This window comes from Nerophis lumbriciformis, linkage group LG09, assembly GCF_033978685.3.
Source record: "Nerophis lumbriciformis linkage group LG09, RoL_Nlum_v2.1, whole genome shotgun sequence".
Lineage (NCBI taxonomy): Eukaryota > Metazoa > Chordata > Actinopteri > Syngnathiformes > Syngnathidae > Nerophis > Nerophis lumbriciformis.
This window is the reverse complement of record NC_084556.2, coordinates 16671263-16698709: the sequence shown is the minus strand read 5'-3', so window position 1 is coordinate 16698709 and position 27447 is coordinate 16671263. Positions and strand designations below refer to the sequence as shown.

Genomic DNA, 27447 nt, shown 5'->3' with positions numbered 1-27447 from the left:
TCTTTGTGGGGACATTGTTGATTGTCAAGTCACGTACGGATGTACCTGCTCCACACGCTGTAAGTTTTTGCTGTCGTCCAGCATTCTGTTTTTGTTTACTTTGTAGCCTGTTCAGTTTTACTTTTGTTTTGCATAGCCATCCCTATGCTTCAGTGCCTTTTCCTAGCGGGACTTGCCTTTTGTTCATTTTTGGTTGAAGCGTTACATACCTTTTTACCTGCACACTGTCTCCCGCTGTGCTCTGCATATTGGGATCACGACAAACCATCCTCGACATGTTCCGACATGTACAAAGCAATGAACTACCTGCTGCCACCTGCTGATATGGAGTTTTACATGGTTACCCTGCCAAGCTCTAAACAGCACATGCACGAGACAACGGCACATTATTATAATTATTGATTTGCAAAAAAATGTTTTTTGGACCAATTAGGTGAAGTTGCATAATTTCCCACGGCACACCAGACAATATCTCAAGGCACATTAGTGGGCCGCGTCACAGTGGTTGAAAAACACTGATATAGAGGATCTTTTGAGTCGCACCAATACACCCTCAAAAAGAGCACGGACTCTTGTCAGAGGATCTTTGATTTGCATTTTTGCAGCAGGTCCTTCACCATAGCGTTTCTGTCGTAGCTATAGCGCAGTGGTCCCGAACTTTTTGACTCGGGGGCCGCATTGGGTTAAAAAAATTTGTCCGGGGGCCGGGCTGTATATATATATATATATACATTGTTTTTATATTCCAGTGAGTTAATCCGTTCTGTCATTTAACATCAATTAACATTGATGTTCATCAACATTTAACATTGTCACGTTATCGATGGGAAAATGAATTTTTAGACAATATGATTTGCCTGAGCGGCTAGGGGACACTAAGAGTAACAAGCGGTAGAAAATAGATTAGAAAGGAAAGATTAAAAAAAAAAAAAAAAAAAAACATTTCTTGGGACTTCCCGTGGGCCGGATTTTGAATGCTGGGGGGCCGGAGTTTGGGGACCCCTGCTATAGTGTTTACCTTATTGGTCTTTACAAGCAGCATTCCTGTCGTATAGATCATATTTGGCTGTTCTTTAAGAACAGCAGATCTTTGATTTATGTTTTTTCAGTAAGGTTTAAAAACGCAGCATCCCTGTCAGAGGATCTCTGAATTGTTTTTTTGCAGTTGTTCCTATCATAAAGGATCTTTGACTCCCGTTTTTCTTCAACATATCCTTAAAAATAGCAGGAATTTCCGACTTAGATCTCTTACCGGTACTTGCATTTTTGAACTACTTCCTTAAAACAGCAGTGTTTCTGTTTTATAGAAGATCTTTGACTTGTTTTTTCCCCAATGGGACCTTAAAAACAACATGCATCCCATCATACCTCATATTTGCGTCCTTGAAAAAAGCTATGTACCTGTCAAATGATCTTTGACTTGCATTTTTGCAGCAGGTCCTAAAAAACAGCAGTGCTCCTGTCATACCCAGGATCTTTGACATGTACAGTATTTTATCAGGTGCCTAAAACAGCATTTTGATCATATAGATTACCTTTGACCTAAGTTTTTTGCAGATGTGTCTTAAAACCGGCACAGCACTCCTGCCACATTAGAGGGTATTTTACTCTGATAGCAGTTGGTTCATAAAAGGCATGCTCATAGTTAAAAAGCGTTCCTGTCATCTAGAGGACCTTTGACGGTTGTGCCAATCAAAACTGAGCATTACGTTTGTAATGTCGATTTACATCATAAATAATGTATAGCACACACACTACATATTCATTAAAAACCAACAAACTTGTTTCCAATGCACAAAACACTTTCAAATGTATATTTTATTCCCAAACAAAGGTTCAATCAGTGCTGATGGTGAGACATGAATCTTTGTCCTGTGTGCTGTTTCTAACTGGAGTCACTAAGAACAGATGGTAAAGAGTTGCTGAAGCAAAAACAGTTGGACACTTATTACATCAACTCATCTACTTTTTCACTTGATGAGTCCAACTGCATTAGGAAGGGAAGTGGACTTTACAGGAAAAGTGTTAGACGAGCGCATTAAAGAAAACAAACATTTCTGTACATTATTCACAGTATTTACACTTCCGCGGGCAAACTGACTGCAGAGATGAAAATGTCTACACAGTAGTTGAGTGAGGAGTTGTTCACCACAATGAATGACTGATACTGATGGTGGTCTATGACTTGGCTTCCAAAAGAGGCTTGATGTCCTTGATGCCTTGCTCTGCCGCCAGAGTGATGATGTGGTCCACCGCCTTCATGTGGGCCAGCATCTTTACAATCTCTTTCACTTGCTCCCTATTGGCACAAATGAGGTTGTGAGAAAAAAATGTTTACGTAACTGCATGACAAGACCAAATAATATTCAGGATGAGGCGATCCATTGGTCACCGATCAGTATCGGACGATTATTGAAAAAAAAAGTAAAACAATTTAAAAAGGCTATTTACAAACACCAGTGTGGAGTAGGGCTGAACAATTAATCGGATTTTAATCGTGATCACAATTAATTGAGGGGGAGGTTGGCAATATTAACATTTAAAAAGCAGGCTCAGCTTTATATCAAAACAACCACAGCGGGAGAGAACAGCCCTGTAAAAACAAACGCCCACACGTGTGACGTTTGTGTATGAGCAACAAACTCCATCGTCATGCTGAACTGAAACATTAACATTCAAAAACTTTTCCCGAGACTGCTGCTGCAGAGTCTCGTTTCACTCGCTTCACCTCCGTGGAGTCTTTGCGTGTGTTTGAGAGCGCACTGCTGGTATTAGATGGCGACAGGTGTGAACAATATTGGAGACAGACACATTTGTCCCACCCAAAAAGTATACAGCGGTGGAAAAACTATTTGATTTTGCTTTCATTATGAAAGCCCAACACAGCGTGGTGTCACTTCTCAGTCCTTCACTCACCTGCTCTGACTGAGTAAGGAGGAAAGGAAACATGTGTAGGGAACATTGCCACAACTTGTTTAAAACATCATTAGTTTGTTTGCTGGGATGGTCACTCATCCTTTTCCTGCTAACTTTGTCAGTGTTCCCAATAACGTCAACACTAGCTAAAATGTTTTCAATCAATCAATCAATGTTTATTTATACAGCCCTAAATCACAAGTGTCTCAAAGGGCTGCACAAGCCACAACGACATCCTCGGTACAGAGCCCACATAAGGGCAAGGAAAAACTCACCCCAGTGGGACGTCGATGTGAATGACTATGAGAAACCTTGGAGAGGACTGCATATGTGGGTAACCCCCCCCCCCCCCCTCTAGGGGAGACCGAATGCAATGGATGTCGAGTGGGTCTGACATAATATTGTGAGAGTACAGTCCACAGTCATTTTGTTTCTCATTGAATTGATTGCAGGCTGTAGAGTGACAGCACACTGAGTTGTCAGAGAGGCACAGAGCTTGTGTATTAGATGTGTGAGGTACTACTCAAGATTTATTTATGTTAGCCAAACTGTTGCATGTTGGAGAAGAACAAAGCCTGTTTATAAGACTTATTAATTCATTGGCCAAACTGCTTTGTGTTTTATATTGATATCAAAAAGTAAAGACCATGTTTGTTATACATTTGTGGGTTTTTTTCCCATGTCAAAATTATTACTTTAAAAACCACTTAATGTGTGACATAGCGTTATGTGAATGTTTTGCGGTATATAGTTAATTCCTATATGACCTATACTGTATGTACATAGTACATGTAAATATACAGAAGATGCACATTAAAAAATCTATCAAAAATAGAAAAATCATGTAATGAGGAAAAGCTGACACGTTGATACTATTAATGAACAAAGACATGGATAATGTTTATAGCCTTTTTGTTAGCTGATACAAATTATATGATGGCGTCACGTACCCCCCACCCCCAACACTGTTTCCTAACATCATGAATAATTGTGATTTCGATATTGATTAAAACAATCTATTACTGTTTTGGCCAGAAACATGCAGCTCAAGCTAAACTAATAATCACCTCCATTACGGAAATAAACTGCATTTCTTAGTATCATTATCAGGTACAATTATCACTGGAGGACAATTGTGTGTAATACAAAAAAACATAATATAAAATATTGTGTTGGTATTTTTACACTGTCAATAGCACTCACAATACATCCACCGAAAAATGTACAGTTAATACATGTGATTGGTATCGGTCGATCTCACTGATCGGAATCAGCAGCATTAAACCCTAATAGGAACATTTCTGGCATAATTCAGTTGACAATGTTTCATATTAAGTGTATATATATGAGAGCGGTGTGTGCCTTTAAAAGGCGGTGCTGGTTTCCTAGTGATGTGTGAAGTCAGCGAGTCCAGGCTCAGTCTAAGGCGCACAGGTATTTCAGCTTGAGCCATTTTAGTTAAAGTTAAAGTACCAATGATTTTCACACACACACTAGGTGTGGTGAAATTTGTCTTCTGCATTTGACCCATCCCCTTGATCACCCTCTGGGAGGTGAGGGGAGCAGTGGGCAGCAGCGGCGCCGCGCCCGGGAATCATTTTTGGTGATTTAACCCCCAATTCCAACCCTTGATGCTGAGTGCCAAGCAGGGAGGTAATGGGTCCCATCTTTATAGTCTTTGGTATGACTCGGCCGGGCTTTGAACTCACAACCTACCGATCTCAGGGCGGACACTCTAACCACTAAGTCACTGAGTAGGTTAGCAGGCTAGCAGAGGCAGTTTGTCAGCTCTGAAGGCAGCTCTTTTGAATCTTTCACTGGTTTGTGTTACCTCTGCTTAATAAATAGATTGAATGTGCTTCCATGGCTGTATGATCTTGTCAACAAACGGGTTATTATTTGGATGGCAAGTTTGTCACTTCAACCATTGATTTGTTGTTCAATATTGCCTCAGACACTCGTAGTTACTAGCGCACAGAGCAGTTTGTGTCAAGGTTTAAGGTGGTGGAATACAAACGTTTTCTTTTACTGACCATTTCCTCAAACCAAGATCTTGTTTCTTCTGTGTTGGAAGACTAAGTGTTTGAACTAAGACAAGCGGGGCTCCCCTCTGAATGGCGCAGGAGGAAGGGAGGGACGCACACAGAGTGATCGATGACATTTCCGCGTCATTCACTTGTCCATTTGGTTATGGTTTAAGTTATTTAATATGCTATACAGATGAGAAAAAATGTCACTCTAGTTTGATCAAATTTGGATAGATTTAAAGGAAATACATGCGATGAATAGGTTGAAGTCCCACATGTGCGGCAGTTCCCCCACCCTCCCCTCAAGTTCCACGGTCTATTTTTAGGCGCATTTGCGAGGAAATTCGTCGAACTGTAAAGCATTATAAATAAGGAAGCTTATCGTCTTACTTTGTCGCCCGCCGTTGGGTATCGGCCGCTCCCTGGCTGCTGCGGTACAAAGAGTTGGCCAAATGCACGAGGTAGCGACATAGAGGCTCCAGCTGAGGCAGCGTCTGCTGGTGCTTCAGCCCAGAGAACCAATGTGCTGGCAGATATTCCACAACCTGAAAAATGCAAAAACGTGTAAAACCCATTTATGAACGAAGAAGCAAGCTACTTTATTGTAAAAGGACTCTTGCCTTCTGAGACTTGTAAATATTGTCCTCGTTGGTATCGGTGGTCTGCAGTGCAGAGAGGATGTATCTATTCAGAGTGCTGTCTAAAGCCAAGTCCTTTAAGCAGGAAGTCGAGAGAATCCCTTCCCATTGCAAAATGTTTCCTAACAGCTACACACAGAGAAAAGACCGTTAGACTTGCTTGGCATCGTAGCACTCTCTGAGGATGGTCTACAAACCTTCACACAAGTCCAGAATTGCCTCTGGTAGAATAAGTAAGGACCGCTGTTCTTGTTTTCCAGCAAACTAAAGAAAGCAAACTGTCAGACAATTGAGCTAATGGAGATTACTTTTTAATGTTAGTACTTTTTGGGGTAGAGGGGCTGGAAAACATCTTCATCGAGTGTGCGCCGCACCCGCAAGACAATAGTTTTCAACAGCTCCTGATAGACAAAGAAATAAGGACCACCGTTAAGACAAGAACATGATCCACATGTAGGAGACAAGAGTAGGCAGTACCTGTGTGTATTGGTTGTCCCCATGCAGCACAGTTGGGTAGCTTTTTATCAGTCTGCGAATGAAGGCCACCAGTCTGGCACTCTGGCTGCTCGATAATGGGTCCCACACTTGTTCTGAGATCGCTGTTAGCACAAACACACATGTAGTACCATTAAACAAAGTGTAACAAATTTATAACTGACAATAACGATATGAACTGCCATACAAGTGTAAAAAGAAGTTTACTCAACCTTTGATACATGACATATAAAAATGCAGAACGGCTGGTTTGCTCTAAGTGTAAATAGAATTACGTAACTCCATACGTATGCATTAATGACCATGCATGAGAGGCCAGTGTCTAAGTTTTCACATTGGACTCTCCAGTGTTCGGTTACTGATTACTCGGGTTGGCCATACTGTATCAATGGGAACTGGGTCTTATATTCCATTTCTCCCAGAATCATCCAAATTTTTAAACGTTGATTCCTGTTTTCAATGATCAGTCCGCTGACCAGAAGAATTAGCTACCACAGAGGCGGCAAGATGCTAACTGTATCTCCATTCACCGTGTGGAGTCAATTATCTTTCATTACAAAAATAAACTGCAATTCTAAAGTATTATAATCACTAGAAGACTGGAGGATGAGGCTAAACATGTTATACACCAAGAACAAACCGGAGCAAGCATGCATATAGTTAAACTAGCTTGAAACAACAAGAAATAAAGGCTTAATAAAGTTTAAGAAGTGTACATGGAAGCGTGTTACAGCAGAAAGTAAGTAGATATTATCTGGGGAGGAAGAGAAAGAGAGAGAGCTGTTCTGTTGCCATTTAGCTAACACTGCCATACGTAAGAGGAAGACGAATCAATCCATAAATCGGTATTGTTGATACCAAAGGTAGCATCAGTATATGATAAATACTAGAGTGATTAGATCGATATTTAAATGTTCACATAATCAGTTTGTTATTTTTGTTAATGTTTACAAATTCAGGTATAACTTCCCTGTACACAGAAGGCCTCCAAAGGCAAAAACCAAAGGATTTCAATGAGCAGTAGATTGTAGTTTTAACTTTTGTTTAGTTATTGTGCTATTTACTTTGTTTTGATCAAACAACTGTATGTAATAACGTAGTAGTTTAAATATTATCTTGACAATATTACACTGTCAATAGCACTCACCATAAATATATATATATATATTTTTCAATTAATACATGCGATCAGTATCGGTTGATTTCACTCATAAATGATAGGTATCGGCAGCATAAAACCCTGATCGGAACATTCCTATCTCGAACACAAACAACACATGTGTAAATGTTCTTTATGAGGTTGAAACTTTTATGAGTGAAACTTTTGTGAAAGTGTACTCCTGTAGAAATAAACTTCAGAACATTTAAATTCAAGTTCAGAGGACTGATATTTATTGTTAAAAATAGTCCCCGTGAGTTACAGTTTTGACCAGGCCTCTTAAAATAATCACAATCGAGGATCTTTGGGATTCAGATTGGAAATGAGGAACCATCAATCAATCAATCAATCAATGTTTATTTATATAGCCCTGAATCACAAGTGTCTCAAAGGGCTGCACAAGCCACGACATCCTCGGTACAGCCCACATAAGGGCAAGGAAAAACTCACCCCAGTGGGACGTCGATGTGAATGACTATGAGAAACCTTGGAGAGGACCGCCTATGTGGGTAACCCCCCCCCTCTAGAGAGACCGAATGCAATGGATGTCGAGTGGGTCTAACATAATATTGTGAGAGTCCAGTCCATAGTGGATCCAGCATAACAGTAAGAGTCCAGTCCACAGTGGGGTCAGCAGGAAACCATCCCGAGCGGAGACGGGTCAGCAGCGCAGAGATGTTCCCAACCGATATACAGGCGAGCGGTCCACCCCGGGTCCCGACCCCGGACAGCCAGCACCCCATCCATGGCCACCGGATCTGTGTCTCCCCTTCCACAAGGGATAGGGGGGAGCAGAGGAGAAAAGAAAAGAAACGGCAGATCAACTGGTCTAAAAAAAGGGGGGCTATTCAAAGGCTAGAGTATACAAATGAGTTTTGAGATGGGACTTAAATGTTTCTACTGAGGTAGCATCTCTAACTGTTACCGGGAGGGCATTCCATAGTGCTGGAGCCCGAATAGAAAACGCTCTACAGCCCGCAGACTTTTTTTGGGCTCTGGGAATCACTAATAAGCCGGAGTTCTTTGAACGCAGATTTCTTGCCGGGACATATGGTACAATACAATCGGCAAGATAGGCTGGAGCTAGACCGTGTAGTATTTTATACGTAAGTAGTAAAACCTTAAAGTCGCATCTTAAGTGCACAGGAAGCCAGTGCAGGTGAGCCAGTATAGGCGTAATATGATCAAACTTTCTTGTTCTTGTCAAAAGTCTAGCAGCCGCATTTTGTACCAACTGTAATCTTTTAATGCTAGACATAGGGAGACCCGAAAATAATACGTTACAGTAATCGAGACGAGACGTAACGAACGCATGAATAATGATCTCAGCGTCGCTAGTGGACAAAATGGAACGAATTTTAGCGATATTACGGAGATGAAAGAAGGCCGTTTTAGTAACACTCTTAATGTGTGACTCAAAGGAGAGAGTTGGGTCGAAGATAATACCCAGATTCTTTACTGAGTCGCTTTGTGTAATTGTTTGGTTGTCAAATGTTAAGGTGGTATTATCAAATAAATGTCGGTGTTTAGCAGGACCGATAATCAGCATTTCCGTTTTCTTAGTGTTGAGTTGCAAGAAGTTAGCGGACATCCATTGTTTAATTTCATTAAGACACGCCTCCAGCTGACTACAATCCGGCGTGTTGGTCAGCTTTAGGGGCATGTAGAGTTGGGTGTCATCAGCATAACAATGAAAGCTAACACCGTATTTGTGTATGATGTCTTAAAACTCATTTGTATACTCTAGCCTTTAAATAGCCCCCCTGTTAGACCAGTTGATCTGCCGTTTCTTTTCTTTTCTCCTCTGCTCCCCTTTTCCTTGAGGGGGGGGGGGGGGGCACAGGTCCGGTGGCCATGGATGAAGTGCTGGCTGTCCAGAGTCGGGACCCGGGGTGAACCGCTCGCCTGTGCATCGGCAGGGAACATCTCTGCGCTGCTGACCCGTCCGTCTCCGCTCGGGATGGTGTCCTGCTGGCCCCACTACGGACTGGACTCTTACTATTATGTTGGATCCACTATGGACTGGACTCTCACAATATTATGTCAGACCCACTCGACATCCATTGCTTTCGGTCTCCCCTAGAGGGGGGGGGTTACCCACATATGCGGTCCTCTCCAAGGTTTCTCATAGTCATTCACATCGACGTCCCACTGGGGTGAGTTTTTCCTTGCCCGTATGTGGGCTTTGTACCGAGGATGTCGTTGTGGCTTGTGCAGCCCTTTGAGACACTTGTGATTTAGGGCTATATAAATAAAGATTGATTGATTGATTGATGTCGCCTAGCGGCAACATGTAAATACTAAAGAGTGCAGGGCCAAGAACCGAACCTTGGGGGACTCCGCACGTTACCTTAACATAGTCCGAGGTCACATTGTTATGGGAGACGCACTGCATCCTGTCAGTAAGATAAGAGTTAACCCACGACAAGGCTAAGTCTGACATACCAATACGTGTTTTGATACGTTCTAATAAAATGTTATGATCGACGGTATCGAAAGCAGCGCTAAGATCAAGAAGCAGCAACATAGATGACGCATCAGAATCCATCGTTAGCAGTAGATCATTAGTCATTTTTGCGAGGGCTGTCTCCGTAGAGTGATTTGCCCTGAAACCGGATTGAAAAGGTTCACAGAGATTGTTAGACACTAAGTGTTCATTTAGCTGCTGTGCGACAATTTTTTCGAGGATTTTCGAGATAAACGGAAGGTGGGACACCGGCCGGTAGTTTACCATGAGGTCAGGATCGATGTTAGGTCTTTTGAGCAAAGGATGAATAACCGCTTTTTTGAATGCTAGTGGAACAGTGCCAGAGGAAAGTGATAAGTTTATAATATTTAGCACTGATGGACCTAATAATACAAAAAGCTCCTTAATAAGTTTCCCAGGAAATGGGTCAAGTAAACATGTTGTTTGTTTTGTCCCATTGACACATCTTAACAATTCCTCTAATGTTATTTCATCAAAGAGAGAGAAACTATTTTGGAGGGCGGTATCCTTCGTAGATACAGTCGTATCTGTGTTAATAGAACCCAGTTGTAGCTGCGATGCATTGTCTTTAATCTCCTTTCTAATGAATTCAATTTTCTTATTAAATAAATTCATAAAATCATCTGCTGAGTGGGTGGAGCTACTGGGAGGAGTCCCTTGTTGGGTTAGCGATGCTACTGTACTAAACAAAAATTTCGGATCATTTTTGTTGAGGTGGATGAGATTTGAGTAATATTTAGCTTTAGCTAGGGTAAGCATGTGTTTATAAGTTATTAAACTATCACTCCATGCTTGATGGAAAACCTCAAGTTTAGTAGCGCGCCATTTGCGTTCCAGCTTTTTACATGATAATTTATGGGCTCTAGTTTCTTCTGTAAACCATGGGGTGCGCCTTTTAGGGGCTCTTTTAAGCTTTAGCGGTGCTATACTATCAATGGTGTCGCGCAGGGCGTCGTTAAAGTTGTTAGTGAGGTTATCAATAGAGCCGACATAATTTGGGAATGGTGCCATTACCGAAGGCAGTAGGCCAGCAAGAGACATCGTTGTGGCAGCATTAATGTTGCGGCTGCTATAGTAGTTATTATTATTAGTTTGTTGACAATGAGTCAGGACTTCAAATTTTATAAGGTAATGATCGGACATTACTTTAGTATACGGGAGTATCGTAACTTTGGAGGTGGTGACACCCCTGACCAGCACTAGATCTATCGTATTACCGTTGCGATGCGTAGGTTCATTTATTATTTGTGTAAGACCACAGCTATCAATTATAGTCTGGAGCGCCATGCACTGAGGGTCCGATGGGGTATTCATATGGATATTAAAGTCCCCCATTATGATTATATTGTCAGCGTGCGTCACTAAATCAGCAACGAACTCTGAAAATTCACTGATGAAGTCCGAATTGGGTCCTGGGGGGCGGTAGATAACAGCCAGGTGGAGAGGCAGCGGTGTGACAAACCTCATAGTAAGCACCTCAAACGAGTTATATTTATTATTTAGGTTCGGGGTAAGATTAAAGTTTTTATTGTGTATGAGTGCAACTCCCCCACCCCTTTTAATGGGACGGGCAATATGCACTCACCATAAATATATATTTTTTTTTTTCAATTAATATATGCGATCAGTATCGGTCGATTTCACTCATAAATGATAGGTATCGGCAGCATAAAACCCTGATCGGAACATTCCTATCTCGAACACAAACAACACATGTGTAAATGTTCTTTATGAGGTTGAAACTTTTATGAGTGAAACTTTTGTGAAAGTGTACTCCTGTAGAAATAAACTTCAGAACATTTAAATTCAAGTTCAGAGGACTGATATTTATTGTTAAAAATAGTCCCCGTGAGTTACAGTTTTGACCAGGCCTCTTAAAATAATCACAATCGAGGATCTTTGGGATTCAGAATGGAAATGAGGAACCATATCGAATCCTATTGACGACTAATGGTTGATTTGGCCATTGTGTACTGAGCAGCCAGTACATCACAGCTACATAACTTTAAGTCTCATTATTGGTTCTAATGTTGTCACCGCTCTTTGGTGACAAAACCAAAAAGCGCTAAACACACTTGAAGATAATTCCACTAAGTTTTAGTTGGGGTTTAGAGGGAAGATATTCCCCAAGTGTACTGTCTTTTAGTGACTAATGTGTTTTCATACCTGTCAGTTTGGTGAGTATGACCTTTTCCACAATAGCAGGCAGCAGGCCGATGTCGCTATCTCCTTTCTGCAATGTGTTGTTCTCCTCAAATCCATAGAACAGCAGCGACTCAAACCAGAGCATGTACTCAAAGTTTGTACACTGCGCCTACAGTGGTGCATCAAGAAAGTCTGGTTTCAGAGTTTGATTTCAAAGTAGAGCGTTTGTAAAGCAAACTTTTACCTCAAGAGGGTTCCATGTGATAAGCTGCAGTCGAACCAAAGGGCTGAAGAGTTTGGGTAGGCATAGGCCTATGTAAGCATCTCTGTAGCAGTCGGCGTAGTCCCGCCTCCAAACTTCAAACTGGGATTTGATGTAATCCAGGGAATGGAAGTCTTCCACCACATCCTCAAACACTTTCTTACATTCTTTTGCGATACGATCTGGAAGAGAGGAATTTGCATGTCAGTTGAGGTTTGATCATTGCTTGTTTCATCTCCTAATTGCAACACTTTTTAATACCGTGCTCCATGTCGAAGCTTGTGATGTCTGTAGACGTCTCCTCATCATCAGACGACAGACCTTCTTTGTGCTCCGCCCACTTTCCATTCTGCTCTCGAGCTTGACGCCGGCGAGCTCTGAGGCGGAAGATTAAAAACAAAGTTGAGAATTTAGTGCCAATTTTAAAGGCATATTCAGGTTAACTTTTTTTTATTTTCCTCAGCGTACCGTCGCGCCTCTCTTTCTGCTATCCTCCTCTGACGATTGTTCTCTTGGTACAATGTGCGGTCGCGACCAAACGTATCCAGATTGGGAGCCATGATGGCTTTATCTACAAGAGACACGAGGGATGTGAGGGGCCAGTAGTGTTATTAGAAGATCACCCTTACACTAACATTACTAAAAACTAACATTTGATATAGTCTTGAGTCATATTACTATATAACAGCCTCTTTTTCTGCTGTTTGTTCCAGCAAGAAGGTACTAAATGTTTGTTTTACAACATTTGATCAACCCCCTGATATACTGAGGAAAATGGCTCAGTTAATTCCACACAATCATTGATTATGTCCAAGCATTGTGTTCTGTACCAAATTCCTAGTCACTTACCGTCTGCAACATGATATTGTTACACTGATAGATATTGTCACCTCTTAAGTGACTTTGACATCCCGCTCACTGCGAGACTCCGACATACAAAACTACCTTGTCATGTGTACATGCTCACTCATACACACACACACAAACATTACTTCAATCCAAAACTGTACACATGCACGCACACACTCAAACATTACTTCAATCTAAAACCGTACAAACGCACGCACACAGAACTAACGAGGCCGCTCGAATGAATCATAAAAACCTTCAAGATGGACTGACTTGAAAGGCTTGCAAACTCCGCTGATTCATCTTTTATATCATCCTGTCTTCTCTGGACCAGTCGCGAGGCCCGTTGCCTTAGTAACTGGTGCATGGCAGCCTCCAGCTCCAGGACAGCAGGCACCTGAAAGATATGATGCCTTCTGTGACCTCTGACCCAAACAAACGAAGGGTTCCCAAGTCACAGGAAGTGCCTTGCTGGCGTGAAAGAAGAGGATTGTGAAGTACATTAAGAGTGGCGCTAGAATATTACCAGTGTGGGGTAAAAATATATTAACTTCTAAAGTTTGAAGCTAGAGTGACAGAAAATGTATAGTTGTTCATTTTACCCAACACAAACAATATTTAGCTCATGTTTCACATTTGAGAGATTTAATTAAATTAATCATTTTATGCAGGAAGAGTCACAAAATTAATGACTTTGCAGGATGCAGGTTGCTCCATGGAATTGCTGCTGAGCGACCAAAATCGTTATTAGTTCAGTCAAGCATGAGAGAGCAAAAGCAAGAATAATTGTCATCACCGTTTTTATAAAAAAATAAAAATACTGATTTATCTGAAACACACACCTAAGCTGCAATGTAGCCAAATAATAGAAAAACTAACATGTGTGTTCCTTGCCATTTTTGTGTAAGTCATCCTAATACAATAAATATTAATGCGATCGGTCCTCCTCCTGTGCGCAACAAGTGTGGATAATTGTATAAGCCCCATCTTGCAGCGACAGAAATGACATTTCATCATGTAAATAAGATAAATAATTCAATGCAATTTAGATTGTATTAGGAGTGCACAATAAATATCGGGTCGATATTAGGAATTATGACATCATACCAATAAATTCGATAACATTAAAAAATAACTCCAATGAGGCGATACTTCCCCGTCACGTACTGAAGGTGGGTTAAAATAAGAAAATCCAATGCTTTTTTTCTCCTGCTCGTCTACTTTGACGGCCTGTTGTAAATTTCCTCTGACCTCACAGCAAACAAACATGACGTCGATTGTGTGAGACTTAATCGTTTCAGATGAAGACTTTTTGCGTAACATTTATGCCAGATGTTGTGTTAACATTCTGCAAGGAGTGAAAAAAATTGCGCTTCTAAACTGCAAACCTGATAAACCACCTGAAATGCTGACATTGCTACAACTGAATTTTGAAAGCTTATGAAGGCACATGTTGCTAAAAAAGCTTCCCCAAAGTTTGCCGCAAAAAATTGGTCAGGGCTTGTTCCTATTGCTGTGACATTTGAAAAGTGCAAAAAAGTTTGCAAGAGACGACATAAAGGCTAAAACGATCTGTAATTTGTCATGGAAATGATGGTGTTGGACAACCAGCTCTTTACTATTGTTGAAGATACCGGCTTTGGTCAGAACAAATCTACAGGGCAGAGTTCGTCAAGTACACATTTAAGTCTTTCTTACCTCGAAGTGTGCACAAACTACACTTAAATCTAAATGTAAAAAATAATAGTACCATATATCATGCAAATAAGATATGGAGAAGTAGGAAGTTATCGGTACCAGCTTAAAAAAAATATTGTGCATCCCGACTATTTAGTTGGTATCTTAAAAAGGTATTTATTAAATGTACGCTTAAACGACTTTTTGAGAAATATATAGAAAATAAAATAAGTGTCTTGGAGGGCATGGAATTAGTGCTCCACTTATGATAGGGAAAATATGGGACTGCGAATGGGCTCCTAACAACTTCAAAAAAGCCCCAAAACTGCCAAAATGCAGTGTAATGAAGTGATGGCATAAGTAAACACATGGTATTTTTTCAAATCGATGCACTTTCAATTTTATACATGCAACAATGTGAATTACAGTTTTAACTTTTTTTTTTTAAAGGGATCATTTGCCAGGAATCCTTTGTGTTGACAGGCAGACCACAATTTTTTGCAACGATTCTAACACATACTGTATGTAAATATTAACTGTGGTTACATCATGTCGTCGCACACAAATCACGTATGCATATATTGGACCCATCTTAGTCGGCATTCATTACACAAGTATTATTATATATACCTGTATTTAATTTGTATGTTTCCTAAATATCTTAAGTTGTCAACACTGAAAATGGACACAAAACAACAGCTAATCAGAGAGCAGGTACATTCTCTCTTACCTTTTCACCGAAACACTCAAGCAAGTCTCCAACATACCCTCGCATCTCTTGCAAGAATTTATATTGATCTGCATTGTCATTGGACGAGCCGTCCAGCTGCTGAATGGTCTTCTCTGAGGCAGTTAAGTCTTCTTGGATCTGAATGTAGCGTTTAGCATTGGCGTCGTGGCTTGCGCGCATGTGGCTGAGCCTGTGGACACAAGGCGTGAAAAGGAGGAGGGGCAAGAAGTAGGTCAAGTGCAAAAAGTGGACAAATGACTTCACAATGTATAGGTAGAGACAACAATGTGGTTTTAGGAAGTACAACATATAATTCATCCCTCCCCCATGTGGTTAGCTCTGTATGTAGCTTTTATGGGGTCTCCACAACCTTAGCACACAGCAGCCGACATGACAGGGCGGCAGTTCTACTTTACCTACCTATCCTGCAGGCGTTTCTTTACCAGATCAATGGACACTGGGGGTAAGTCACTAACAGAGACGCCAAAGTGAACGGAACTGTTGTCTGCCAGGCCAAGGGTCTTGCAGGCCTGCGAGGGCGCGGTGCTGTATGTGAAGGGCATGCTGTAGGAAGCGCCATAAGGCTGAGCACCGTAGCTGTTCTGATAGTAGGCCGTGCTGTCCTCTGGTTGGCTGCTTAGGACCTGGTCAGAAAATAGATATTTTGAGCATTGTTTATCGATTACTGAATCATGAATCCTTGTTGGTCAGCCTGGGCCAATAGTTAATAAATCCCTTATTCTAACGATAAATGAAAATTAACTTGATAACTTTGCAAGCACTAATAAATTGCCATCTTTATCTTGGTGGGCGAAAACGGGGCTGCGAGCTTACACAGCCACTAGACAGAGCCTCTACTCACTAATAAAAAGCCAAATGTCCCTGTGTGGGAATATTTTAGCTTCAAAGCTAATAAGCAAGACAAGACCATTAACACGGATGAACGAACCAATATGCGGAAATTGTTGGAAAGTGATGGCAAACACCCCCCCCCCAAACCAGTTTTTCTAACTGGGGAAATAACTGCACTTCAAGATGTTCAATATAAGCCTGGGCTGATAATTGCTCGATGATATTATTGATAAAGTTAAAGTTAAAAGTTAAAGTACCAATGATTGTCACACACACACTAGGTGTGGCGAAATTATTCTCTGCATTTGACCCATCACCCTTGATCACCCCCTGGGAGGTGAGGGGAGCAGTGAGCAGCAGCGGTGGCCGCGCCCGGGAATCATTTTTGGTGATTTAATCCCCAATTCACAATGATGCTGAGTGCCAAGCAGAGAGGTAATGGGTCCCATTTTTATAGTCTTTGGTATGACTCGGCCGGGATTTGAACTCACAACCTACCGATCTCAGGGCGGACACTCTAACCACTAGGCCACTGAGTAGGTGATCTACTAATTACTGCCGATAAACGATATTGCCATTATTTGTTTGAGACCAAATTAACCACTGATGTAATCATAATACATAATAATGCATGGATATCCTTTAGATTGCAATAAACTTATATGTCTCGTATATTTCTACCGGATTGTAAGGCGCACTGCCGATTAGCAAGTCAGGCGGTTTTTCATACAAAAGGCGCACTAAGGTATCGGCACGGACAACAAATGCAGACGCGCGCAAATTTTCAGGACTTGTGCAGATCCCAAATACTGTATTTTACGGATTATAAGGCGCATTGCCGATGAACCGGTCTAGCCAGGTCTATTTTCATACAAAAGGCGCACTGGATTATAGGGCGCATTAAAGGGGTCATATTTTTTTTTCTAAATTGAAAACACTTCCTGGTGATCTACATAACATGTAATGGTGCCGTATTTGGGCGGTCTTCGTCAGCGCCTTTTCTCCGTCATCTTTGTTGTAGCGGTGTAGCGTGCAAGGACGGGAGTGGAAGAAGTGTCAAAAGATGGAGCTAACTGTTTTAATGACATTCAGACTTTACTTAAATCAATAACGGAGCAGCAGCTCCTCATCTGTGGCTCACTCGTGCAATAACTAGGCTGGAAATGTGTCCCGTGAAAAATCGTCAGACCGGAACTCTCTAATAACTAAAGTTCCTTGGGTGAATAATGTAAACTCACGACACCGGTATATTTTAGCGCTTTCATGGTGAGTTTACTGACAAATATAAGTACCGTATTTTCACGACCATAAGGCGCACCTAAAAGTCTTACATTTTCTCCAAAATGGACGGGGTGTCTTATGTGTGCACTGATATCCAAAATCTGTAGATGTTGTTGTGTGACTGTTGTGACTGGACCGGAATGCTGTTTATATCGAGGAAAGGCGGACGTGACTGAGGACAGCATGTGGACGTTAAAGGCATGCCCCCAGTGGGTATATACGGTAGTGCTGGTATGTGCGTTGTACAAAACAACATCGGTTCGGCAAAGGACCACCGAAAATGGCACCTATGAAGAGACAAGCGTACGAAGCACAGTTCAAACTGCAAGCTATCAGTTATGCGGAGAAACATGGAAATCGAGCAGCCGCGAGAGAATTCAAAATCAACTAATCTATGGTTTGAAAGTGGAGGAAGCAGAAAAACGAGCTTCGCCAAGTCAGGAAGACAAAGCTGAGTTTCCGCGGAAACAAGGCGAGGTGGCCGGACTTGGAAGACCAACTCCAGCAATGGAGTCACGATCAAAGAACAGCCCGGAGAAGCGTCTCTACAGTCACCATTCGAATGAGGGCAATAAAGCTTGCAGGATAATTTTCAAGGAGGTCCGCCTTGGTGCTTTTGTTTTATGAAACGGCGCCATCTATCTATTCAGGCAAAGACTACCGTGGCTCAGCAACGTCCGGCGGATTACAAGGAAAAGCTGGCCATCTTCCGCTCCTACTGCAATAAACTAATTACCGACAAACACATCTAGCCCAACCACATCACCAACATGGACGAGGTGCCGCTCACTTTCGATATCTCGGTGAAGCACAATGTCGAGAACTTGGGGACCAGCACGGTAGCGATACGCACAACGGGGTACGAAAAGTCAGCTTTTACTGCTGTGCTAGCTTGCCATGCTAATGGACAGAAACTGCCACCTATGGTGATTTTCAAGAGGAAGACGCTGCCTAAAGAAAAGTTTCCACCTGGAGTCATCATTAAGGCAAATCAAAAGGGCTGGATGGACGAGGAGAAAATGAGAGAGTGGCTGAGTGAGGTCTACGTAAAGAGACCGGATGTTTTTGTTCCACGCGTCACCGTCCTTGTTGATCTGTGACTCCATGCGTGCTCATCTAGCAGCCGCTGTGAAAAACCAAGTGCAGCAAACGAAATGTGAGCTTGCCATCATTCCAGGAGGCGCCATGACGAAGGAACTCCAACCACTGGACATGGGTGTAAACAGGGCGTTCAAAGTGAAGTTGTGAGTGTCATGGGAGCGATGGATGACAGATGGCAAACAGCATTACGAAAACTGTGAGGCAGCGTCGGGCGAGTTACGCCACAATTTGTGAATGGATTGTGGATGCTTGGGCTAACGTGTCTGCTTGCATTGTTGTTCGAGCTTTCGCAAAAGCTGGCATAATTTCTGAGGAGCCACACGGCAATGAGACAGACTCTGAAAATGACGAGAGGGAATCTGGCGTGTTTGATAGAGCACTTGACATTTCGGACACAGAAAATGAGGACTTTGATGGATTTGTGGATGAGGATTGATCAAAAAATAAAGTACAACCAAACTCAGCTTTGCTCCTCCTGCCTTTTTAAAACAGCGTGCATGCATGCTACCGTATGTTTTAAGCTAGCGTATGTTTTACCATGCCTGCGCCCAAAAATACGGTGCGCCTTATTTATGCGTTAAATATAGAAATAGCACCCGTAACTGAGACTGCGCCTTTTAATAAGGTGCGCCCTATGGTCGCGAAAATACGGAAGAACTTTACACTACTTTAGATTAGAAATGGCAACAGCATCACTGATGGTGTTTTAGTCTTAGTATCTTATCTGTTTTAATGTCTAACCTTTTATTGTTTTAAATATTAGTTTGTAATGTAGCACTTTAATATTTATTTAAATATAAAAAATGCATAACAAGTAAGATCTACTATTATTATTTCTGGCGGGCATTGTGTCCTACTCTGTTCACCGGTCCTTGAATGCACCGTAAAAAAAACCCATAGTCTCTTTTCCTTCGAAGAAAGATTTATTGCTCTAAGATACTAAAAAAAAGCACAGCTTGTAGGTTAATTGTGCACATATGTTAATATAAGTTTAGATTGAGGTATGTTTCTTACGGGGAAAGAAGTTAATGTCTCTTGTTTTCATGTTAGCATTTAATCTAGTGAACTGGCGCCAGTTTATCAAAGTACAGTTATCAGTCGCGGTTTTCGATCATTTTAATTTAAAATGGTATTACTAAGCGTCGGGAGTTTTACCGCAGTTATTACTACGGTTTATCGTTACATCCCTAACCTGTATACACCACTATATGATTTTCTGGCACCAGAATTCTGCTTATAACATCTGCAACACCTTAAAATAATTCCATGTTAAATTACCCACAGTGTTTACTTAGTTGGCCAATCAGTAATTACAAAAATGTTTGAACTTTTGGGAGGAATCACGCTGCTTACCTGAGGTATGCTGATTCCTTTCCTAATCTGCTCCTGCTCCCACCGACTGACTTCCTCGTCAGCACCCGTATCCAGTGCCTCGTCATCACTCCCCTCGATACCTGCACATGTGCAGCAGGCGGTAATTATCAGGCCGTGATGATGGCCATGGTGACCAACGAGTCTCGTAAGGCGTGAGGTACCTATCTCCTCTGCGATCTTTTGCCTCTGCGTTTTGCTCTTCACGCCGCTAAAGCTAATCCTCTTCTCGTCCTCGTCTTCGTCGTCGCTGCCATCTTGGTCTTCTTGTGTCATGCGTTTCTTTGGGGTTTCTGTCTCGACCAGGGGGGCGTCTCCACCCAGCTCTCTGGCTAGCTGTCGCCTCTTTCTGGCAGCGTGAATGAAGGCTGCGTCAGGGATCTCACCTAGAGCGACAAAAGTTACGCTGATTCCGAGCGTTATGGTAGTGATTAAACAAAAATCAATCCTGTATTAACGAGAATGTAAAACGAGCCCTTCTTTTTCAAGAAAATCTCTAGACCCTGAATATAAGACAACATCTTTTTTTAGGCTTTAACGTGAAATTAATGACAAACAGTGTGGTACCAGGTCTGAGAGTGCTGAGGGAGGAGAGAGTATTGAATGTCGCTCCTGGGTTGCTGATGCTCTTGGACACCTGACTCGTTCCTTGATCTTTCACATCTTCCCCCTGGTCGTCAGCGCTGTCCACCTCCATTTCTTCTTCGCCATGGTCGCCGCCCACATTGCTGGAGGTGATGACTTCCTCTTTGACAGTGACAGCGGGTTGAGGCGGAGTGTCTATGGAAAACAAACAATTTTATCTTTGTCATTCGCTGCTCCTTTCACTGGCATTTCTCAAGCTTTCTCCCCCTGTGAGAGGACAAAGTCGACAATATATCATCCAGCCAAATTTGTTATTGGCCCAGGCCTAGCTGTGATGCAGCAATTTTACCAATTTGTGTCTGACAGAGGCTGTTAAACCTATTTTAAAGGGAACCTTTTATGCAGAACTAACTGTTCTTACCTATTGATACCTGTTTGTGTATTCGGGATCTGCATAAGTCCGGAAAAATTTGAAATCAAACCATGAGGATCATGTTTCCCCTGGGGTGTGTCGCAAGAAGGCATGGAATAAATTACCACTGCTATGCTGACGACACAACTCTACCTCAAGGTCTCCCCTTCTGGTTCCCCCACTGCCACGGTTGCTCGTCTCAGCTCCTGCCTAGAGGAGATAGACGCATGGATGAGCCAAAACTTCCTGCAGCTGAATTGGTACTCAACAACTCTACTCTTCCCCAATTATCTTGGTTTTACTCTCAGGCCACAACATTCCCCTCTCTGCATCTGTTACCAGCCTTGGGATCATGTTTGACCCTCACCTCTCTTTCGACAATCATGTCTCCGACAATGCAAAACCTCCTTGAGGGGAAATATCTAGAAAGTCTGTCCTTTTCTCTCCCTCCCAGCTGCAGAGAAGTTTGTCCATGCCTTTATCTCTTCCAGGTTAGATTACTGTAACGCACTTGTCGTCGGGATCCCTGGCAGGAGCGTCCAAAAATTCCAGTTTGTTCAGAACAGCGCTACCAGGGTCCAGATGAGGGTGCAAAAGTACGATCACATCACCCCCATCCTCCGCACCCTTCACTGGCTCCCCCATCTCTGCCCGGATCGAATACAAGGTTCTCCTGCACACCCACCATTGTTTGCACGGTGATGCCCCCACTTACTTCGCGGACCTGCTCACGCCACAAACCTCAACCAGAACCTCGTCAGGCAAACAGCACAGTCAGCTCGCGTCCAGGACACGGCTTAAGACTATGGGGGACAGTTCATTTGAAACTGCTGGTCTCCGTCTGTAAAACGCCCTTTCTTGCCACCTCAGGGCCCCCACAGACGGTAGATGCTTTTAAAAAAGGACTTAAGACTCACCTTTTTAGAAAAGCCTACAGATAATTTTAACCTGTAAATCTTGTGATGTTTTTTTATCCAACTTTTCTCTCTTATTTGTTTTTATGTATTTTAATATGTAGCACTTTGAGATTTGATGTCAAATGAAAAGTGCAATATAAATAAAAGTCATTATTATTATTAACAATTCTTTAAATAAGGCATGAAAAAAGGAGCTGGAATTTGCTAAAAATGCTTTCTCCAATTCAGTTTTAGTGACATTGCAACAATGAAAGTACACTTCCTGAGTGGTAAATTGGTACAGAGCTTTGAGTTCAGTACAGCTGCCTTTGATTAAATCTGAATACATTAGGGGGTTAACGATTGATCGATACCTGGGTAAATGGATTTATATTCCTAAATTTAAATGACCGTATATTGATCTGTGCTTGGAAAGTTTGCCTTCCAGAAGATAGGTATTTTAAAATAGAGTCTATCGATTTTATCAATGTTAGAAAAAGGAAAACATTGGATTTAAGAATGGAAGATTTTATATGAAGTTAAGCACGTTAGAGGGGAACTGCACTTTCTTCAATAATTTTGCCTATCGTTCCCAATTCTTATGCAAGACAAGTACACATGTTTTTCTTTTTTTAATGTCTTCTAACTAGTAAATAGGTGCAATTAAAAGTCTGCTTACAATGGAACCTATGTTAGTCGCTCTATTCTGTCTATGAAGTGCTTAAAAAAACATCCGAAATCCATCATTGTTTTATATACATGCCGTAAGTATATATATATATATATATAATGTAGAAACAGGCACATTCATAACAACATGTAATATTTATGTATTTTGATCATTTTAAGCATACAGCGGTGCATTAATTTAATAGACGCATCACAACGTTCGCTTTTTCCTTCGACAGAATCACTGATTACTACCAACTGTAGACTTCATGAAAGCCAACAAACATGATAAAACCTCTCTTACTGTACAATATATGCTCTCACTAGGATGCCGACTGATCGGACATTCATACATTCCCATTTAGATGATGGACTCATAAGCCTTGTAAAGAAAAAAGGGAAGTGGAAAAGAGCGTCTTTTCGTGTCTTTCTTGCCATTTTTGGGTATAAATTGAATGCCAAAGTTGACCAAGTTGTCGGATTGTGTCTTCATCCTTCTACCATCAAGGTGAGAGGCATTATTTATAATCTAAAATAATCTTTCACACGCTTTAAGGCGAGAAAGCAGCTGGCCAGTCAATGATGTCAACATAGCAGCAACAAGCCTGCCAGCCCTCTGTGACAATGTGCCGCTAAAATATTTTGTCTGCGTTAGCGTTTATAATAACAATAACACTAACACTTTGTTAATATTCAGGTCACAAAGTGTAAATAGAGTGTTGTTGGCGCTTTTTGGATGGTTACCTATAGGGTTTTATGGGCGGAATAGAGAACCTCCCAATAACTTTATTGTAAGTGGACTTTTATTTATGTTGATTTACGAGTTAGAATGCATAAAAAAAAATACATCTTGTCTCTCATAATAAATGTGAACGATAGGCAAAATACCAAAAAGTGCAGTTCCCTTTTAAACGTTAAGTCTATTTGCCCGTCTGTGGCGTCATCAAAACAATAATGGTGGGTAGCTACGGTGGTCGAGAAAAGTCATAACACAAATGCCACAAGACAAGATCATAAATTACAACACAAAAACTTTCAGCCACAGCGCGATTGCAAAAGCAACAACAAAGACAAACGAAATAACAATAGTATATCTTCACAACACAACTTAAAGCCACAAAAGATGCGACCGACACAACGGCAGTGACACCGGAGCAAGTTACAGCGACGCACCCACTTCCGGAATACAACACCTGGCAGCCAAGGAAACGGAATTCAAAGAAAAAAAGAGATGAGACCAAGGAGGTTATGGAAATTAGGAAGTGAGGAGCTAACGCCATCAACAGGGATTAGGGGGCATACATGCTTCCGTCCACCTGGGACACTGTCCTTAATCAGCGATGCCAGGGCGGAGAATAGATAATGTATGGCCTGGTTGGGAGACTTTATTTAGCAGGTAAATCTACTGTTAAAATGTTGGCGACTGAAGTTTTATTGGAAATTGCTTGAAAGTTGAAAATGTCATCAGAAAAAAAGTTTCCTCTTGTTAATTCAACCTCAAGTGTTGGTTGCACTTTATTTAAAAAGGCAGTGAATGCGTTGGTCATTAATTGCTGTTTACTTGTACTCATAATTAATTTATATCCGTTTCCCTTAGAAGACATAACAGGAATATAGGAAACTTCAACTGCGGTGTCCAGTATCCACTATGTATTTCACGGTCACACTACACTGCTTGATTGATTTTTTTGCGAAAACTTTATTGAATTGATTTCTAGACTCACTGAAGCGTTTCAGATCGTATCGTTCCCCCAAAAAATATTGTCCCTGAATTTTATCGGCAACCACAAATTTAGAACCAAATCGTTAAAACTATACATGTATTCTTTACACTGTGAGTGTTGTCACCTTTGATAATTAACTAGTGCATGGTTCCTTATTGCTTCTATTCTAACAAACACTCTAAATCAGTGGTTCTTAACCTTGTTGGAGGAACCAAACCCTGCCAGTTTCATATGCGCATTCACCGAACCCTTCTTTAGTGAAAAAGAAAATGTTTTGTTTTTTTTCATATTCAAGACAAAGTTATATGTTTATGGTAACACTTAAGTATGGGGAACATAAAGACTTAATTTAGAGTTATTTGAACACTAGGGGAACATATTCTAAGTAATAAAGACTTCATTTAGAGTTATTTGGTTAGGGTTAGAGTTAGAGGGTCAGGGTTAGAATAAGGCCATGCCAAATAAGGCATTATTAAGTACTTAATAATGACTAGTTAAGAGTCAATATGTTACTAATTTGCATGTTAATAAGCAACTAATTAATAAATGATAAATGATAAATGGGTTGTACTTGTATAGCGCTTTTCTACCTTCAAGGTACTCAAAGCGCTTTGACACTACTTCCACATTTACCCATTCACACACTGATGGCGGGAGCTGCCATGCAAGGCGCTAACCAGCACCCATCAGGAGCAAGGGTGAAGTGTCTTGCTCAGGACACAGCGGACATGACGAGGTTGGTACTAGGTGGGGATTGAACCAGGGACCCTCGGGTTGCGCACGGCCACTCCTCCACTGCGCCACGCCGTCCCTAATGGTGAATATGTTCCCCATACTACAGTGTTACCATGTTTTTTTTTTACTGGTGCATAAAATGAACTGTGCATGAACATCACCTTGTTCAAACAACAAAACCAACACAGTGCATAAACTCACAACAAATTACACACCTGCAAATCAGTCAGCTGTTGCCGTATCCGTAATATGCCGATAGGGAGAAGTATTTATTTACACGATGAGTCGGGTGCGTTTTGACCTCCGCCGAACCCCTGAGGCCGACTCACCGAACCCCTTGGGTTCGATCGAACCCAGGTTAAGAACCACTGCCCTAAATAAATGACGATAGTCTAATATTTCTCACCTGATTTGGCAACGCCACCCTTCTCCAGATCCTCTTTATATTCCTTCTTCAGCTGCTTGACTATTTTCTTGCTGTGAGTCGGCTTCTTCACTCTGAAGACATCGAAGATTCCTTCTTCTTCTAGAAGCCATGACACAGTGAGAGACATGCTTTAGAAAAAGGCAATAAGAGCTACGATAAACTGCATTTGCGTCGTAACTCAAGGGTTGTTGCACTCATCAAAAAATAGAAAATATAATGGATGAGTGGAGTGAACAGTCCACTACAAAACGACATTGCACAAAACTACATTTTGGAGTAATGTTTCCCCCACCACGATGCTTGAATGCAAACAAATGCCACTTTTTAGGGGGTCTCAATTTCAATGACCTATAATGCATACGCTGTCACGTGGTCAATAATTAGCAACCCGACTTTGCATTAGAAGGAATTAGAGCAGACCTGGGCAAAGTAAGGCCCGGGGGCCACATGCAGCCCGTTGAGCTTTTCAATCTGGCCCGCCGGACATTCCCAAATAATTTTTTTAGATCTTTAAGATGGAAAGTGTAGCTGCCAATATGATGTGCAGTCATGTTTTCTAATGGCCGTAAGTCTTCAACTATACAAAGTATTTCAATGGTTGGAATCTGCGCTTATGGATGATATACCAGTTACTATGGTAATCTAATAAGTTACTATGGTCATCTACATCACAGCAGCTCAGACGAGGCACCAAGCAGTGTGGACGGGAAGCGTTTCCACAGACGCGGAAGGAGATTTTTTACAACAAAGTTCTAAAGCTTAGTGATATATAGAATAGAAAGTACTTTATTGATCCCTGGGGGGAATTTAGCAAATATCAGATTGTGGGTTTATTTTGTTCCATATGCATGCATATTTCTCTGTTTGTTGCATTTTTATTGAGTTTCACTTGATTGTAAAATATGTCGATCGAAAGGGGATGTGACGTTCATAATTGGTCAATAATCAGTGTTTTATCGTTCATAGAAAAATGTAAAATCCCATTACGTTTTTTAAGGCGGTCTGTCACAACGTTTTTAGCATTCAATCAGACATTATTGTGAGGTTTTGTATTAGTGTTCCTAAAAATAGATATACCGGCCCCCAGACACATTTTTTTCTCTAAATGTAGCCCCCGTGTCAAAATAATTGCCCAGGCCTGAATTAGAGCATAAAAAAAGTCTCAAATAATGGAAAAGTAATACACGAGTGTAAAAGATGGCGGCCCAGCATGCTATCATGGATAGCTACATAGACGCCAGGCCGTCCGGGTACCTTCTTCATCGTCGAAACTCAGCAGGCTAGCTTTGGTGGGTCCAAACACCACCGCGCTGCTTTCTTTCGGCTTCTTGTCCTTCTTGGAGGCTCTGCTGCTGTTAAAACCGCCCGTAAAACCGTTACTACTGGGGGCTAAGCTGACGTTGTAGCTGTTGTTGTTGTTGTTGGACGCCTCCAGGAACGGCACTTCCTCCAAAACAGGCCCGAACAACGTCGGCGCCAGCATCGGCTGCACCTTCTCCTCATGCTCTTCCTCGTCGGACGCATTCCTTCGTCGGAAGTTAGCTCGTTTGGCCTTTTTGAACATTTTTGGTTAAATTAACTACGATCACGCATGCCGATAAATACTGATAAACCGCAGTCAGATAGGAGTGACATGACACCCGTTCTCCACGAGAGCCATTTTCTACCGGAGAGACTTTCTTCTTCGTTTTTTAAATGCGAATGCGTATTAGTTCAAGGGCTCACTACTGACCTCTACTGCTCAAAATTAGTATGTGCATCAATCACATAAAGAAGGGACTTGATATTAAAGTGAAAATGTGACAGTCTATTCTAAAAATGTTTTGCATTATTAAATTAAGGGAATATATAAAAACATTTATTAGAAAAAAAAAATCAGTTTATTTATTTATTTTTATATTTAAATGCTAATATTCGCCAATTCTCGCCAATTTACCATGAATTGATTAACGTTGACCCCGACAAGTTGAAAAACGTATTCCATTTAGTGGTCAATTGTACGGAATAT

The 27447-nt window shown here is 41.5% G+C and overlaps 1 protein-coding gene across 2 annotated transcripts; it reads right to left on the bottom strand.

Moving 5' to 3' along the window:
• Positions 1–1800: 1800 nt before the first annotated feature.
• paxbp1 (PAX3 and PAX7 binding protein 1) lies at positions 1801–27125 on the bottom strand. 2 transcript variants are annotated; one of them, XM_061962494.1, is made up of 18 exons: positions 26694–27125; positions 25419–25538; positions 20559–20771; positions 20156–20377; positions 19974–20074; positions 15807–16030; positions 15387–15576; positions 13253–13376; positions 12599–12701; positions 12392–12507; positions 12113–12312; positions 11890–12037; positions 6059–6180; positions 5906–5982; positions 5779–5845; positions 5564–5710; positions 5334–5488; positions 1801–2299 (listed from the first exon to the last, which is right to left on the bottom strand). In XM_061962494.1, the coding sequence occupies exons 1-18, from the start codon at positions 27001–27003 to the stop codon at positions 2179–2181; spliced, it is 2760 nt and encodes a 919-aa protein (XP_061818478.1). In that variant the 5' UTR covers positions 27004–27125; the 3' UTR covers positions 1801–2178. The 2 variants fall into 2 exon arrangements, with proteins under 2 accessions (XP_061818478.1, XP_061818479.1); XM_061962495.1 differs by having other exon boundaries at positions 25419–25535.
• Positions 27126–27447: the final 322 nt, after the last annotated feature.

Coding starts and splice junctions, on each gene's coding strand:
- paxbp1 (XM_061962494.1), bottom strand. CDS start 27,003: ATGTTCAAAAAGGCCAAACGAGCTAACTTCCGACGAAGGAATGCGTCC. Junction 20,772..25,418: donor GGGTGGCGTTGCCAAATCAG/GTGAGAAATATT, acceptor TGTTTTCCATAG/ACACTCCGCCTCAACCCGCT. Junction 2,300..5,333: donor ACCCAACGGCGGGCGACAAA/GTAAGACGATAA, acceptor TTGTGCCAATAG/GGAGCAAGTGAAAGAGATTG.